Source organism: Phocoena phocoena, chromosome 4 (genome assembly GCF_963924675.1).
Source record: "Phocoena phocoena chromosome 4, mPhoPho1.1, whole genome shotgun sequence".
In the NCBI taxonomy this organism is placed as follows: Eukaryota; Metazoa; Chordata; class Mammalia; order Artiodactyla; family Phocoenidae; genus Phocoena; species Phocoena phocoena.
Window position 1 is genome coordinate 13,471,580 of NC_089222.1, and position 15,334 is coordinate 13,486,913.

The following is a 15,334-nucleotide window of genomic DNA, read 5'->3' on the forward strand; positions in this document are numbered from 1 at the left end:
AAGTTTGGGAAGCACCCCCAGGGCTTAAAAAATTAAGGTCACACAAAATTGGAGCTGGATTCAAACCCAGGTACTCTGGCTCAGTTTGTGTGTAGTTTGTTAACCCTGAACCACATTGCAGTTGTACTTTTATTTTGCTGGAGCAGTGATTTTCAATCCTCTGTGCATTAGAATCACTTGGGGAGTGCTTTAAAAATGCTGAAGTCTGGGCCCTGTGCCCAGAGATTCTGATTTGATTGCTCTGGTGTGAACCTGGGCATTTGTTGGAAACTCTTCACGTGATTCTGATGTGAAGCAGGGTTGCAACCGCTGTGCCAAGGAATGGAGCCATAAAGGGAGTGGGAGGTGGTGGCGTCTAACTTCACAGTTATGATATACAGGGGCTGAGGCTCTCTGCTGGGATGGATTCTTTGCAAAGTTACTTTGCAACTTTGACGGCGATTGGCACCGTTTCATCAGAGGAAGGCACTCTGGCAGCAGAGCTCTGACGTTTAACTAGGATGTCCAACTGGAAGAATTTGGGGTGGCTCTGGTGCTTGGTCATTTAAGAGCTGCCTGATTGAGTTGGTGCTGTGGTTTGTTTCTTTAGATACTTTTGTCTCTGCTAGCTAGATGTCAGGAAAACCAGTGTTGGGGAAATCTTCAGCTTCTTCTGTGGTGAGGATCTTACTGTCTGCTCTTAGCTGCCCCGCCCCTCCCCTGGTGGGGGGTGGTTATTCCTGTGGTGGGTGGGTCAACCACAGAATTGTAATCTACACCCATTTACTTATAGTATAGGAATGCTGAGGAATGTTTGGAATTTATAATTTAGGTGTTCTACCCAGTGCTTAATGTAAACCTTTAGCTTAAAAGTTATTTTCCATTTATTCTAGCCCGGGTAGAAATTCAGAACAGCTTATAGTATACTAAAAATACATGTGTACTATAAGGAATTGGTAAATTCTTAGTTTTAAGTAATAATGCCCTGATAGTTGTTTTTTTTTTAGGCTTTTGCTGTGCTGGTACACAACTGTCTTTCATACAAAACTGTTGAATTGCTGTTTTTTTTTCACTTTCAGTTTAAAAATCCCCTTATTATGCTGCTTCTGGCTTCTGCAGTCATCAGTGTTTTAATGCATCAGTTTGATGATGCTGTCAGTATCACTGTGGTAAGAAAAAATATATCTTTTTAAAAATTGTTAATCATATAAATTAGGATTGGCTTTTATTTTAGAAAATGAATTGAGACATGCCTTAATGCTTCTTCAGGTTTTTTTCTTAAAATCCAAATTCTGGTTTTAATTGCAGTGATCTCATGTAATGTTCAAGGGTCTGTAATTGGCACCCTAGAATTATTTAACAATCCGATAATTTCACAGATATGAAATATTTTATAATAATTTTCCAGTTAAATATTTATTTTACTTTCCAATTGAGAATACGTTTGAGTAATCGTGAACTGAAGCCTGACATTTAAAAAATTAAAAGTATTATTTAACAGTGTACTCTGTATTTTATTCTTTGCAGTTAGGTTATTCTGGCTTTCATCTTTTTTTTTTTCTTGCCCTTCTGTTTCATTGTAGTATAAAAATTTATAGTAAGTATAAGCATTGATTAAAGCAAGTGTGTTAGGCTTAAGAACACAGTAGAAATGAACGTAGAGCTGTGATTCACCAGCTCTTGCTTGTGGACTCCCAGGAGTCTCTGAGATTCTTTTAAGGGAGCATATGAGGTCAAAACTACTTTCATAAAACTAAAAACATTGTCTTTTTGCTATAGACATTTGCATCAGTGGCGCAAAAGTGATGGCGGGTAAAACTGTTAGAGCTTCGGCTTGAATCAAAATAATGGCAACAAACTGTCTAGTAGTCATTGTTTTCTTTCACTGTTTCTCTTAGCAGTGTTTTTGATAAAACAGTAAAAATTAATTTTATTAAGTCTTGATCCTTAAATATATACCTTTTTAATGTTCTGTGTGATGAAATGGGAAGTACGCATTGAAGTATGATGGTTGTTTCAAGGAAAGGCTGTGTGCTGAGCTGAACTAGCCTTTTACTCGAAAGAATGACTGATAGACAAACTATGGTTATTAAGACTTGGATAACTGGCATACTTTTTTTGAAAGTGAGTGGCATGAGCCTATCACTACAAGAAAAACAACTGACAGAATTTGTTGCCAATGGTAAAATCCAAGCTTTCAGTGATAATTAGAATTTTGCAAAAATTTTATGCATTATTTTTTGCTGGACAGCTTCCCAGTATTTAAGACCTTATTCTAATAAGATCAGTAGTGATTTTAGTGAATGTGATTTTTTTTTTTTTTAACTATTATGAAATGTGTCAACACTTGAAAGATTTGAATAACCAAATCAATCTTTTCTAAATGACCAGTGCATGATGATACAAAATGTTCGGTGACAAAAGAGCCATGAAACATGCAAAAGAGATCAGTAGATTTTAATATAATAGACTGTGAAAAGTTAATTGATATAGTTTTAGGTTCTGTATTGCAAATTACTTTTAAAGTAACAGTTGTCTAATTTTGGTGTAGCTAAGAATAATATCCACAATCATCTGAAAAGGCTTTTAAAATACTCCTCCCTTTTTCAGCAATATCTGAATGAGGCTGAATTTTGTCCATATACTTCAGCCGAATCAACATATCAATAGATTGAATGCAGAAGCAGATACGAGAATCTGGCTTTGGATTAAAGCAGACATTAAAGATAGAAAAATTGAAAACACTGCCACTTTCCCCACAATTTTTTGGGGAGAATATTTTTCATAAAAAATGTTGTATGTTAACGTGTAATGGGCTTACTTTTTTTCAGATAATAAGTAGAAATTAAAACAGTGATTGAAAACGTATTTAATATGGTAAATCTCAATAGCTGGAAGTCACATAAACAAAAGCTGGTCCTCCGTTTGTAAGAGCATAAAGGGATCCTGAGATCAAAGAGTTTGAGAAGCCTTCCTGGGGAGGCAGGTCCCTGTCACCTGTCCGTTTTTCCTCACAGGCCTCAAGGCGGAGTTGTGATTCCTTTCCTGGCTGTTTTGTGCTTAGTGTCTGGTGTCTTGGGGCTGCAGATAGAGTCAGAAAAATAAGATACGATTAACAGTTATTACAATGTCTTATTTAAAAAGCTTGTTTGTTTTGTTTAGGCAATACTTATCGTCGTTACGGTCGCCTTTGTTCAGGTGAGTAAGTAGCCTATTTTGAAGACATAAAAATGGTATTTTAGTTAATTGCTTAAAAAAATCAAGGTGGCTTATGTTAGTTAAAATGTATAGTTAATGGGTATGTTGGTCAGAACAATTTATTCTTTGTTTTTGAAATAATTTCAAAAACAATAACTCTGCAAGGAAGTTTGTGGAACCAACTTGACTGCTTTGGTTTAGGCTGTGGCATGAAGAAATCTAGTTTTTTATTTGATGATGTTAAAGATAACTGAAGCAGATGGAAGCAAAAAGTACAGTAATAGAAATAAAATCCAGCAGTAGGCTTTTAAATTTTTTCCAGTTAAAAAATTGGGCCAGAGTTCAAATTCCTCATTCCTCAATGGAAGGGATGTTCTGATCTGGATTGAACTCGCTGTTCAGCATAGACATTGAAACAGTAAAGAAGATATATGAAAAGGAACCCCCTTTAAAAAATTAATGTGAATAATGTGGAGATAATGTCTGGATTTCTGTTGACCAGTATAGATATAAATAAAAACATGGGCTTAGTTTTATGTTTATTTAAATATCTGATAACTTCTTTAGGTTTTAGAACAGTGTTGGCAGGTGTCATTTGATTAGCTAAAAGTTTTAAAACATGGTTAATAAGACTAGAAGAATTATTCTAGTTTAGGGAAAAATTAATATGGCATTTGAAATTCATGTTAATTTGAATCTTAAGACTATATTTTAAGTGGCTGTGGTTATTTCCACATCTATGATTTATTCCTTGGGTATTTCCTGTCATCATCCAGTTTTCCTGTGGTAATCTCTAATTTAGTAATTTGTTTTATAGTCACCCAGTGTAGAAAAGCCGGTTTTAATCAGGTTATCTGCAGCAAGTTTGTGAGTTGCATTAGTACACCATCAGGGATCCTGTATCTAGGGAATACTTTTGCTTAGAACAGATAAAAGTTGCCTTAGGGCAGGTGGCGGGTTAGTTTAGTAGAGGTTATTCCAGACTGAGCCTCATTGGACATAGCTATTCATTTGGTCATGTGGGTGGTACGCCGCACTGGACCAGTAACTGGAACCCTTTTGCATCTTTAATAATGCTACAGATGTATGGAGTGGCTTGCTTCAGAAGTATTGTTACAGTATTATCACTTTGTATGGAAGACATTAGTAGCTTGGTAATAGACCCTACTCTTAGAAAAAATCCCACAAAATTTCTATTTTAACGTACTCAGTGTGGACTTTTACACAAAGATAGTGTGTTACACACCTTAAATGTAGTGGCTGAAACCATCTGCCAAATATCTTTATGATAGGTTCATTTGATAGGTTCATTATTTATATGTGTTTTTACCTGTGTTTTAGGAGGAGAATGCTTTTTATTATTTACATCTGCCTTCCCCCCTTTCTAATCTCAATTTCCCATCCTCATTGTACACCCTCGCAGTCATAAAAATAGCTAATTGTTTCTTATAGTCATATATTGATGCCACCTTACAATAAATTTAAAATTTAACTTTTAGGTGTTCATTTGAGATGGCTGTCAAGTTTGTGTTGAAGGCTCATTTTGATATAGAGGTATCTATGTAGTTGTAGTGAGTAAAGGCTAAGAAGTCTGAAGAGGGAGGTAAAGATTGGGCAGCTTCTATGTCATTTATTAGGATCTAGGAGTAGTGAGTGTTTTCTAGCCTTTTATGGAATTTTTGGGTAAAACTTCCAAATTCCTTAATATCCTTGGTATGATTGGGGGAGGGGTGTCTTTGTAATTTTTTTTTAAAATTGAAGTATAGTTGAGATGCAGTATTGTTTCAGGTGCAGTATACAGTGATTTGATATTTGCATGCATTATGAAATGATCACCATAAGCCTAGTAACCGTCTGTCCCCATACAGAATTATTGTAATGTTCCTTATGCTGTATATTACCCTGGGTGTCTTGTGATTTTTATATTTACAGATTTACCTTACTCTCACATTTGTTCCTCTTGCTTAAGTAGTAAAGACAGATTTAGTTCTAAGTTATTCATATACAGCTTTGCATTTTCTATTTGAAAACGTTTGTGATGGGTATGCGGTTTTGATTAGTGCTAGCGCACTGCAGTCATTTCAAAACACCCCCCGACTTTCACTCCCACTACTCTCCCTACCCCTTCTTCTCCCTTTTTTTTTTTGAGGTACGTGGGCCTCTCACCGTTGTGGCCTCTCCTGTTGCGGAGCGTAGGCTCAGCGGCCACGGCTCACGGGCCCAGCCGCTCCGCGGCATGTGGGATCTTCCTGGACCGGGGCACGAACCCGTGTCCCCTGCATCGGCAGGCGGACCCTCAACCACTGCACCACCAGGGAAGCCCTCTTCTCCCTTTTTAACCTTAGATCAAAAGATTGGTGTACTTAGTGCAGACATGAGACAAAAATAGCAGTGATGTTGTGTGAAGCAAGACAGCCCACATTACTGAGGTGAAGGATGTCTCTGACTCTCACCTGTGATTGTATGGTTGGAGGAAGGCTGGAGCCTCACAGTTAGAGCCCCTGAGAATTTCCCCTTCCAGGTAATTCAGTCATGGGAAAGGGTAGGGCAGCCACATCTCTCTCCTTGTTTAACTTACGTTCTTCCCAAGATTTGTTTCACAAACCTTTACAGTTGCCTTGGGCTTGAATCCTCAACACCAGTGTTGTTTGCAGTTAATTGTCTTTGACTTCCTTGGTCATTAACCACTAAAAGTAAAGTTATCTTAATTATGAGGCTCAATGATCTTAACTTTTAATGACTGAAAACTCTACTTTTTGGACACACTAATCAGTTTTCTTCACTTTCTTATAAGTAACTTGACCTTAGGTTTGCACGTTGAATATTGAAATATAAAATTGAGGGACTTCCCTGGTGGCCCAGTGGTTAAGACTCGCACTTGCAATGCAGGGGACGTGGGTTCGATCCCTGGTTGGGGAACTAAGATCCCACATACTGCCAGCACCCCCCCCAAAAATATATATATATATAAAAAATTGAGAATACTTAATTATCAAAAATTGGTTACTATATATTTAACATAAAGGGCAAGCTTTTATGGGTAGGAATATAAATGCAAGTAAAGAGAAAGATAAAAATTGGGAGAAATGTTAAAATAATGATTGGGGTCAATATTTAGTTAAGTCTAACATAGTATATGTTCTTAAGAATGTACATATTTGCATTTCTTTATAAATATTTTTTCTTAATTTTTTTTTTTAATAGGAATATCGTTCAGAAAAATCTCTTGAAGAACTGAGTAAACTTATGCCACCAGAATGCCATTGGTATGATCCTTGTTTCTGATACGGATTTCTACTCTTAAAAGTAGAAATTAAATGTGACTATTACAGTGTACATTGTGGCCCAATATTTGTTTAAACATAAGGTAGAAACCATTAATCTGACGTGAAAAATTCATGTCCTATTCAGTATAGCAAGTTGTACTATTAAAACTTTTGTTACTTCTAATTTTGAGATTCTTGAGACATGGATTTATTCAACAGATACTTTCTGTGTGTGACTATGTGCCAAGCACTGTTGTGGGTGCAGTGATGTATAATCAGACCCTGGTGATTGAGAAGGTTGCTACAGTTTTCGCATTTTACATTTGAGCAACTGGATAGCTTTTCCAGTGCCTTGTTTGTTTTTTTTTTTTAAATTCATCTGAGCGTCTTAATTATCAAGAGCACAAGAGTAAGTCTTTTCTTGGTTTCTGTATTTGACTTATCTCCTTAGAAGTGGTGATAATGCAGTATATTTTCCCTCAAGCAAGCCTACTGGAAGGAATTTCTTCAAATAAGTGGCCTGGCTTGCTTTCTTCCTCTGTGGTTGTTTCTGTTTCATGTTACAGTGTGCGTGAAGGAAAATTGGAACATACACTTGCACGAGACTTGGTTCCAGGTGATACAGTTTGCCTTTCTGTTGGGGACAGAGTTCCTGCTGACTTGCGCTTGTTTGAGGTGAGTTTGATGTCTTAGTCTGTTTGAGCAGCTGTAACAAAATAACACATAAATGTACTTCTTACAGTCCCAGTGGCTGGAAGTCCAGGATCAAGGCACCAGCATGGTCGCATCCTGGGGAGGACCCTTTTTCTGGTTCATAGCTGGTGCCTTCTTGCTATGTCCTCACATGGTAGAAGGGGCTAGAGAATATATCCAGACAAAACTCTTAATTCAAAAAGTTACATGCACCTCTATGTTCATAGCAGCACTATTTACAATAGCCAAGACATAGAAACAACTTAAATGTCCACTGACAGAGGAATAGCTAAAGAAGATGTGGTACATATATACAATGGAATATTACTCAGCCATAAGGAGAATGAAATAATGCCATTTGCAGCAATGGACCTAGAGATTATCATGCTAAGTGAGTAAGTCAGAAAGAAAAAGACAAATATCATATGATATTACTTATATGTGGGATCTAAAATAGGACACAAATGAACTTATCTACAAAACAGAAACAGACTCTCAGACATAGAGAAAAGGTTTGTGGTTGCCAAGGTGGGGGTGGGGGGTAGGGGAGGGATGGACTGGGAGTTTGGGGTTAGAAGACACAAACTATTATATATAGAATGGATAAACAACAGGGTCCTACTGTATAGCACAGAGAACTATATTCAGTATCCTGTAATAAACTATAATGGAAAACAATATGGAAAAATAATGTATATATATATGTATAACTGAAATCGCTTTGTTGTACAGCAGAAATTAACACAACATTATAAATCAACTATACTTCAATAAAAATAAAAAAATTAAAGAATAGTAACAGATGTATAACTAATTTAATAAAGAAAGGAAACAACTTTTCTAATCTAAAAGAAGGCAAACAATAAGAAAAGAACAGAAATAGGAACATAGAATAAATAGATGGGTCAAATAGAGAACAAATAGTAGGAAGAGCTATAGAACCCCACTGTATTAGTGCTTATTTTAATTGTAAATGGATTAAATATTCACTTAAAACACTGAGTTTATCAAAGTGATATAAAAAGCAAATGCAATTTAAAACAGTGACATATCTAAACCTTTTTTTTCCCTCCCAATTTTTATCTTTCTCTTTACTTGCATTTATATTCCTACCCATAAAAGCTTGCCCTTTATGTTAAATATATAGTAACCAATTTTTGATAATTAAGTATTCTCAATTTTTTATATATATATATATATTTTTTGGGGGGGGTGCTGGCAGTATGTGGGATCTTAGTTCCCCAACCAGGGATCGAACCCACGTCCCCTGCATTGCAACATCTACAAAATATATCTGTTTTTTCCATAGAGTCTTTTGAGGTATCCATGTAGTAAATCAGCAGATCTTTATGGAAATGAGTGTTAGGCATTGTGGGAGACACAAAGATGGTGTGATAGAGCTCTTGCCCTCAGAGAGCAGACTGCTGGTGTACACAAATCACCATAAGATAAGATAGAACTGCGTAAGTGAAAGAGAACTACAAAGAATGGAGTAGAAAATTTAGAGAAGGGAGAGGTTACTTCTGATTTGAGTGAAATAAGCATGCCTCAGACAACATTGCTCTGGTGGTCATAAACGAAGGGTAGTACTGAACAGAGATGCAGCAGCAGCAGTATGTAGATCCCTGTGAGTGTTCTGGTATGTGATTAGAGCTGCAGTATGTTAAAGATAGAAAGCATATGGTAGAATCAGGGGGCCTTGGATATGAAGCTCCACTGCAGATTTTATTGGTTGGGATTTAGCTTTGAAGGTCATACCTAGCTGGCAATGATGTTACATTTAATCCTGCCACCGTGTGTAGAATATGTTGAAGGGATGGAGTAAGGCACCTAGTATAAGAAGCCCTCATAGCCCATGAGAATGCCAGTCTCATCTGTTATTGGAATTGACATGTACAGAGCTGTCATTCTTTGAATACCTAGTGTGTCCCAAAACATGAGCATTCTCATGTGGAGGTTATGGAAAGCCTGAAGAACATTTGGAGTTATAAGTACAAGCTTCATTTAATCTTGAAATAAAGAAAGGTCTTTCTTCCAAATACTTAAAATTTATCCTTAGAAAGATATCAGATTGCTTTAATTGTTGAGTGCAAATAACACAATACAGCAAGTATTGGGAATGTTAATTTTACTTTATTACCTTCTTTCTCCCCTTAGTAGGTCTTTTTGTATCTTTTTTACTCACTTCTTGTCCCTTCCTCCTATCCCTAATATTTGGTTAATGATAAGACCTTGAATTATTCTTCCTTAGAGATGTAGTAGGCCTGTCACTTGATATAAATCATCTTCCCCTCCCCCAAAGAAACCTAACTTGAATCCATGAAGTTTTTGTCACCATTTATTCTGGAGTGCTTCTCTTCTAATTCAGTAGACCTCCTCAGTGGGATAGTTAGAAGATGATTTTCCCGTTGTTTGAACAATTTGAGCAGTATAACGACACAGAAACTTTAAAACACCATTTGACTTAGTAAAGTATTTAAGGGTTTCATTTAAACAAGGGTTAATTGAGAATTATCTCAGATAATTAAAATTAATTTCTCATATAAAAAAATACTTGTCAGAATATGGATTAGTACATATTTTATCCATTCAGCAAATATATATCGAAGACTTACTGTGAGTTTAATAAGAGGGATTTTTGACATTTTAAAGCTTGATGCTGTAAAAATTAGAAGTGTATGCTTTGTGGAGTAATTGATTAGTTTTGATTGTTTTCCCCCTACTTGTTAACTTTTCAGACACTTCATCAACACGTTTTATTTGGCAGTGCTGTGCTTAGGTTGATTTTGTTCCAGTTAATCCACTTTACATATATAGTTGAACATCTTTAATTTCTTCTGTCATTTCTCTCCCCTACCTGGTACCAGAGGCATGTTTTTGCAACTACTTTGATAGTAGATTGAGACAACATTCCTAAAAGAATTGAGCCTTTCCTGCTGCTTCTAGATTTAAATGTACTGACCGAAGACATAAGAAAGCTGATAAGGTGAAATTCTCTTCTGGACACAGGTTACTAACTTTTTGTAATTAAATTGGCTTATTGGAGTGTTGTTTGCTGAATTTGGTTGTGGTGAATGATTATGTAAGGCTAGCTGGTTATTTGATGTTCCTACATGAAACAAGCTCTTTGTTAGAGTATAAAGGAAACAGAAGACTCCTCAGTTATCCTTGGGATATTATTAATTTTTCACAAATAAAGCACATGGATTTCACTTTGGAAAAAGTAAGCATAGGACTTTTGCAGTATAGTTCTTTTCGTGTGGACATGGCCCATGGCCAAGGTTGTCACTTCAGCATTGCCATTGCTGCAACTCTAGGGTTCCTGTCATAATTTCAGTGGTTCAGACTTTGGCTGTAATTCTTGCGTGGGCCTGTAGTAGCATCTTGTCAGCAAGTTCAGTGACTCACTGCTATATAACTTTTATCCGGTATTTTCTGGCTGTGTCTTAAGTCAATTCAGGCTGCTGTGATAAAATACAATAGACTGGGTGGCTTAAACAACAGATGTTTATATCTTATGGTTCTGGGTGCTGGGAAGTCCACAGTCAGGGTCTGGCAGAATTGGGTTGTTGGTGAGGGCGCTCTTTTGTCTTGCAGTCTTTTTGCTATGTCTTCATATGGTAGAGAGAGTGATCCCTCTTCCTCTTACAAAGCCACTGATCCCATTATGTGGGCCTCATCCACATTACCTTCTTTAACTCTGATTACCTCCCAAGACCCTATCTCCAGTTATCATCACATTACATTGGAGTTTAGGGCTTCAGCATGAATTTTGGGGGGACAGAATTCAGTCCATAGCAGGCTGAGTCTATCTTTTGTAAAACCCTTTTTAAAGAAGATTAATATTGATAACTTAAGAATTTCTGTATTTGCTTTTCTTGCCTGAGTCAGTTTTCCATGGCCAAGGAATGAGCGAATATGTGTTGGTGGCAGTAACCTTACCAGCATAGGAACCTTAGAATTATTTGTGGAGCTGGGATAGTAAAACTTAGAGGAATTGAGCTATGGGCATGTTCTCCAGTTTTTTCCCTTAGGATTTTTATTTTTATTTTTTAGTAGTAGTTCAGAAGAGATACCTCTGGCTAGTTAATTGGGGGCAGCCAAGGGATTGGTCAGACAGTGACTTTAGATGAAGCAATCTTATAGACTATACATATCTACTTAACAGTACATTTTGCCTTTTTGGAAACATAACATATTTTCCATAATGTTCCAGGTAAAGTCTATATCAAAATTTGAACAAAGAATTCTTTGTAAGAGAAAACAATGTAAGAGTCAGGAAAAGAGGATTTCTTTTGGCTGTTGAAAATATTTTACCTCTTAGCTACAAGTTTTTAACTAAACACAAAATATTGCCTGAAATGTACCAAGATTTTCCTTCACTTGGAGTACTGAATGATTAATTCTTTTGTGGCTCATGTGTTAGTGTTATTAGCCCATATCATTCTTTGAAACTGTCTTCAAGATCTACACACAGGGTACAGTTGCCACTTTTTTTTCAAACCCAATTTTTGTTTAAATGGGGATGTCTTAATTTTTCATTTTTGAAAGATAGTTTTGCTGGATATAGAATTCTCTTTGATTTTTTTTTAAGCACTTTAAATATGTTATTCTACTGCTTCTAGCTGCCATGGTTTCTGATAAGAAATGGGATGCTAATCTTATTGAGAATCCCTTGTACATGATAAGTTGCTTTGCTCTTGCTGTTTTCAAGATTCTGTCTTTGTCTTTCAGCAGTTTGGTTATAATTTCTCTCAGTGTAGATGTTTATGAGTTTATCCTGTTTGGAGTGTATTTGTCTCTTTGATGTATAGATTCCTGTCTTTCATTAAATTTGGGAAGTTTTCATCCAATATTTCTTCAAATATTCTTTCTGCCCATTTCTAGTTTTTTTTTCTTCTAGGACTCTTATAATGCTTAAATTGGTATGCATTTTACACTTTGTCTTCCCTGGTATATGTGGTAGCCCTTCCAAGCCTTTATTTCTTCAGAGAACTTCCACCTTAGTCTCTTCCTTTTCAGTCTTTTGATTGTGTCTGCTGTGTGCCCTGTTCTGTGCTTTGCTTGCTAGTATATGTCTTTAATCTTTTGGCAGATACCTGGAAAGCTACTCTAGCTGGAGTCGGGATGTGAATTAAAGGTCAGCCTCTGCACCAGTCCTTCAGAGAACTGCCAGACAGGTCAAAACACACAACTATAGTATTTTAGGAGCAGGGTCCAGGAACAGAAGCTTCCATCCCCACAGCTATTGCTGCTTCTCTTGGGAATGGGGCGTAGCAGACAGGCAAATAAAAATGCCTTTTTCTTCTCAAGCATTTCCCTGGTTGCTTTTTTATTCCAGAGTTTATTCTGTTAGTTTTTGCCAGCTTATGATTTTTTAGTGGAGGGACCAGTTGTTTGAGTGCCGTGCTCCACTATTTTCTGTGATGTTACTCCTGAGTTGTAAGTTTTTATATTGACTTCAGTGTATTTTTTTGGCAGGTAAATTTGATAAATTGATTTACAGTATGTTGCTCCCTCCTTATTGTGATTTATCAGTGAAACTTCACTTTTAAATTTCTGAATTATTAAACATATACATACTTGTAAAAAAGCAATTTACAAACATCTTAGGAAGTAGAGATTTTAAATTAGCTGTTGAAAGAAATTGACTAGAATGTTGGAAAAGGTGTATGTTGTATTTGTGGGATGTGGAAACATTCATATTCACTAAAAGCTATTTGATACAATCACTTGTGTTTGACTTTGGAAAAGATGTATTTTTCTTTAATAGTATCATACAGCTGAGAAAACCATTCCATACTTAGAGCAATAGGAGTGCTGGTTCTCTAAGATTGTATAAGCGGAGCTCTGCTTAGTGTTTTGTTGTCTGATTTTTATAGTTCAGTGGTTAAAAACTATTGTGAGCTGAGCAATGCTATTCATTTTAAAATGCTGACGAGAAAGAACTCTTTTTTTCCTCAGTCACTAGAATTTAAAAAGACAATATGGGTGGGTTAGAAGTGAGACTTAGTGTCTTTGTTTTAAGAGTATCATTTTACATTGGTAGGAAAGGACTGTTGCAAAAATAGGTCCCCTTTTGAAATTTTGTTCCTTTTAGTAGTCTTACTGAAATATCCTATAAATCATTGTTAACGGAATTTAAATTTTTGCCTTTAAATTATTGACAACTTGATCAAGTTCAATCTGTACTCTTCTTTTTTTAAATAAGCAGCACTGAATGTACACTTTGTGTTGCTGCACGTGGGCTTTCTCTAGTTGCGGTGGGCGGGGGGCTACTCTTTGTTGCGGTGTATGGGCTTCTCATTGCAATGGCTTCTCTTGTGGAGCATGGGCTCTAGGCGCACGGGCTTCAGTAGTTGTGGCACACGGGCTCAGTAGTTGTGGCTCGGGGGCAGCTCTAGAGTGCAGGCTCAGTAGTTGTGGCACACGGGCTTAGTTGCTCCGCGGCATGTGGGATCTTCTTGGACCAGGGATCGAACCTGTGTCCCCTGCATTGGCAGGCGGATTCTTAACCCCTGCACCACCAGGGAAGTCCCTGAATCCATACTCTTAAGTCAAGTTTGCAAGCATTTACCCTGGGATAAAATTGATTTCATGTAACACTTGGTCAGTTGGGCTTTGATTAGTAAGCTAGAGCTCATGAAGAATTTTTAATTATATTTTCCTTCATTTGAATAAACAGTAAGAGGAATCTTAATTTTTGAGAGCATAAGTAAGAAATTTTATCATGATCAGGCAGTTGCAGATGAATATTTTGGAAGATTCATTTCTGAGGAAAGAAATCCATTTCTGATTTGCTTTTAATTCTGGACTAGAGGTGATTAACCTAGCAGCATACAGGATACTAAGATGTTCTTTAGTTTATGAACTTATTTGTAGTTACCAATTGTACCATATTAACCGTAATTTTTTTAAGCAGTCACTTTTTGCTTTCCAGGAAACCTTTGTGACTTTGGCATTTACCTTATTTCTGCCTAATGTTTTATAGGAATAATCCTGTGAGTTATTTTCAACCATTTAAATTCTGTAGGTGTTAAATATTCAGATTGTGGGATTATGTATGCATCTTGATTCTTATTTACATTCTGCTTTTTGAAGTGTGTTGTGTCTTATTTACACCTCCGCCATAGTGCCTGAGGAAGAATGAAGAGAAACATAATCAGTTTCCTTATTAACAGCTTTTCTGAAGGTTTTATGTTTAAACTTGGATGGAAGGCATGGAGCTGGCTGATTCTTTGACTTAATTTTATCCTAACCTTTCTCTCATGAATGCAATGGATAAATAACTCTAATGTCTTTCTTCTCAGGTGAATTAAATTGTGACTTTGTTAAAGTGTAATAATTAGGCTTGCCTACTTTATTAAGGTACCACCCTTCCTAGAAATGACTTCCTTCCCCTTACTCTCTCAAAACTGCTTAATCCTTCAGTATGTCTGTAAAATAGGGATAATAATACTAGTGCTTGCCTCATTGGAGTTGCTAGTAGCTAAGTAGCTGTTAGTAGATAACTTAGTATAGGTGTGTAGCATGGTGCCTAGCAGATAGTGAGCAAGGAAGTGTCAACTGATTGCTTTTTGTATCAGCATCATCTTTGAAAAAAGATCTAACTTTTTTCTTACTTGGTAATAAATGTGTTAGTGTGAAAAATTATATAGACCTAAGATTAATTTGGGAAGAAGAGTCAAATAACTGTGTTCTTTTAATAAAAAAAATTCATTGCTTTTGAACATGGCAGGTGTTTTTTTTTGAATCTGTAGTTATGGTGAAGTAATGAACGCAAATTTACCTGGCTTATCTTTGCATACATAATTATATAAAATGGGAAGCCTTCTAAAGACTTCTAAAGACTGTCAGATCTGTGTTTTAAGGAATACTTTTTATAAGCCTATTTTGATACTAAAATCTATCACATTTACATGGTATTAAACTTTCAGGAAATGCTAACACAGTTTGGTCTCTCTGGAGTTGTATGATATAATTTACTTTTATTTTGAACATTCTTAAACTTTATGATCTAATGTTATAAACTTGATTATATTTGCAGTGTCATATGCCTGCCTAGCACAGGAACGCACCTAGCATGTTCCTGCCCCTACAGGCTTTGTACTTTGTGCTCCTTTTGCCTAGAATCCTTCCTCCCTGATTGTGGCCCAACCGTGGGGCCCTCACGCCAGTCAGGGCTCTGCAAAAGGGTC

At 36.5% G+C, this 15,334-nt stretch overlaps 1 protein-coding gene across 1 annotated transcript in view; it reads left to right on the forward strand.

The window, feature by feature from the left end:
- Nucleotides 1-15,334, forward strand: part of ATP2C1 (ATPase secretory pathway Ca2+ transporting 1) — a 115,845-nt gene that overhangs the window by 56,366 nt on the left and 44,145 nt on the right. Inside the window, exons 4-7 of the mRNA XM_065876302.1 lie at nucleotides 1,059-1,148; nucleotides 3,142-3,177; nucleotides 6,382-6,443; nucleotides 7,010-7,118. Of these exons, the coding sequence (XP_065732374.1) occupies nucleotides 1,059-1,148; nucleotides 3,142-3,177; nucleotides 6,382-6,443; nucleotides 7,010-7,118 (297 nt within the window). The remainder of the gene's footprint in view (nucleotides 1-1,058; nucleotides 1,149-3,141; nucleotides 3,178-6,381; nucleotides 6,444-7,009; nucleotides 7,119-15,334) is intronic.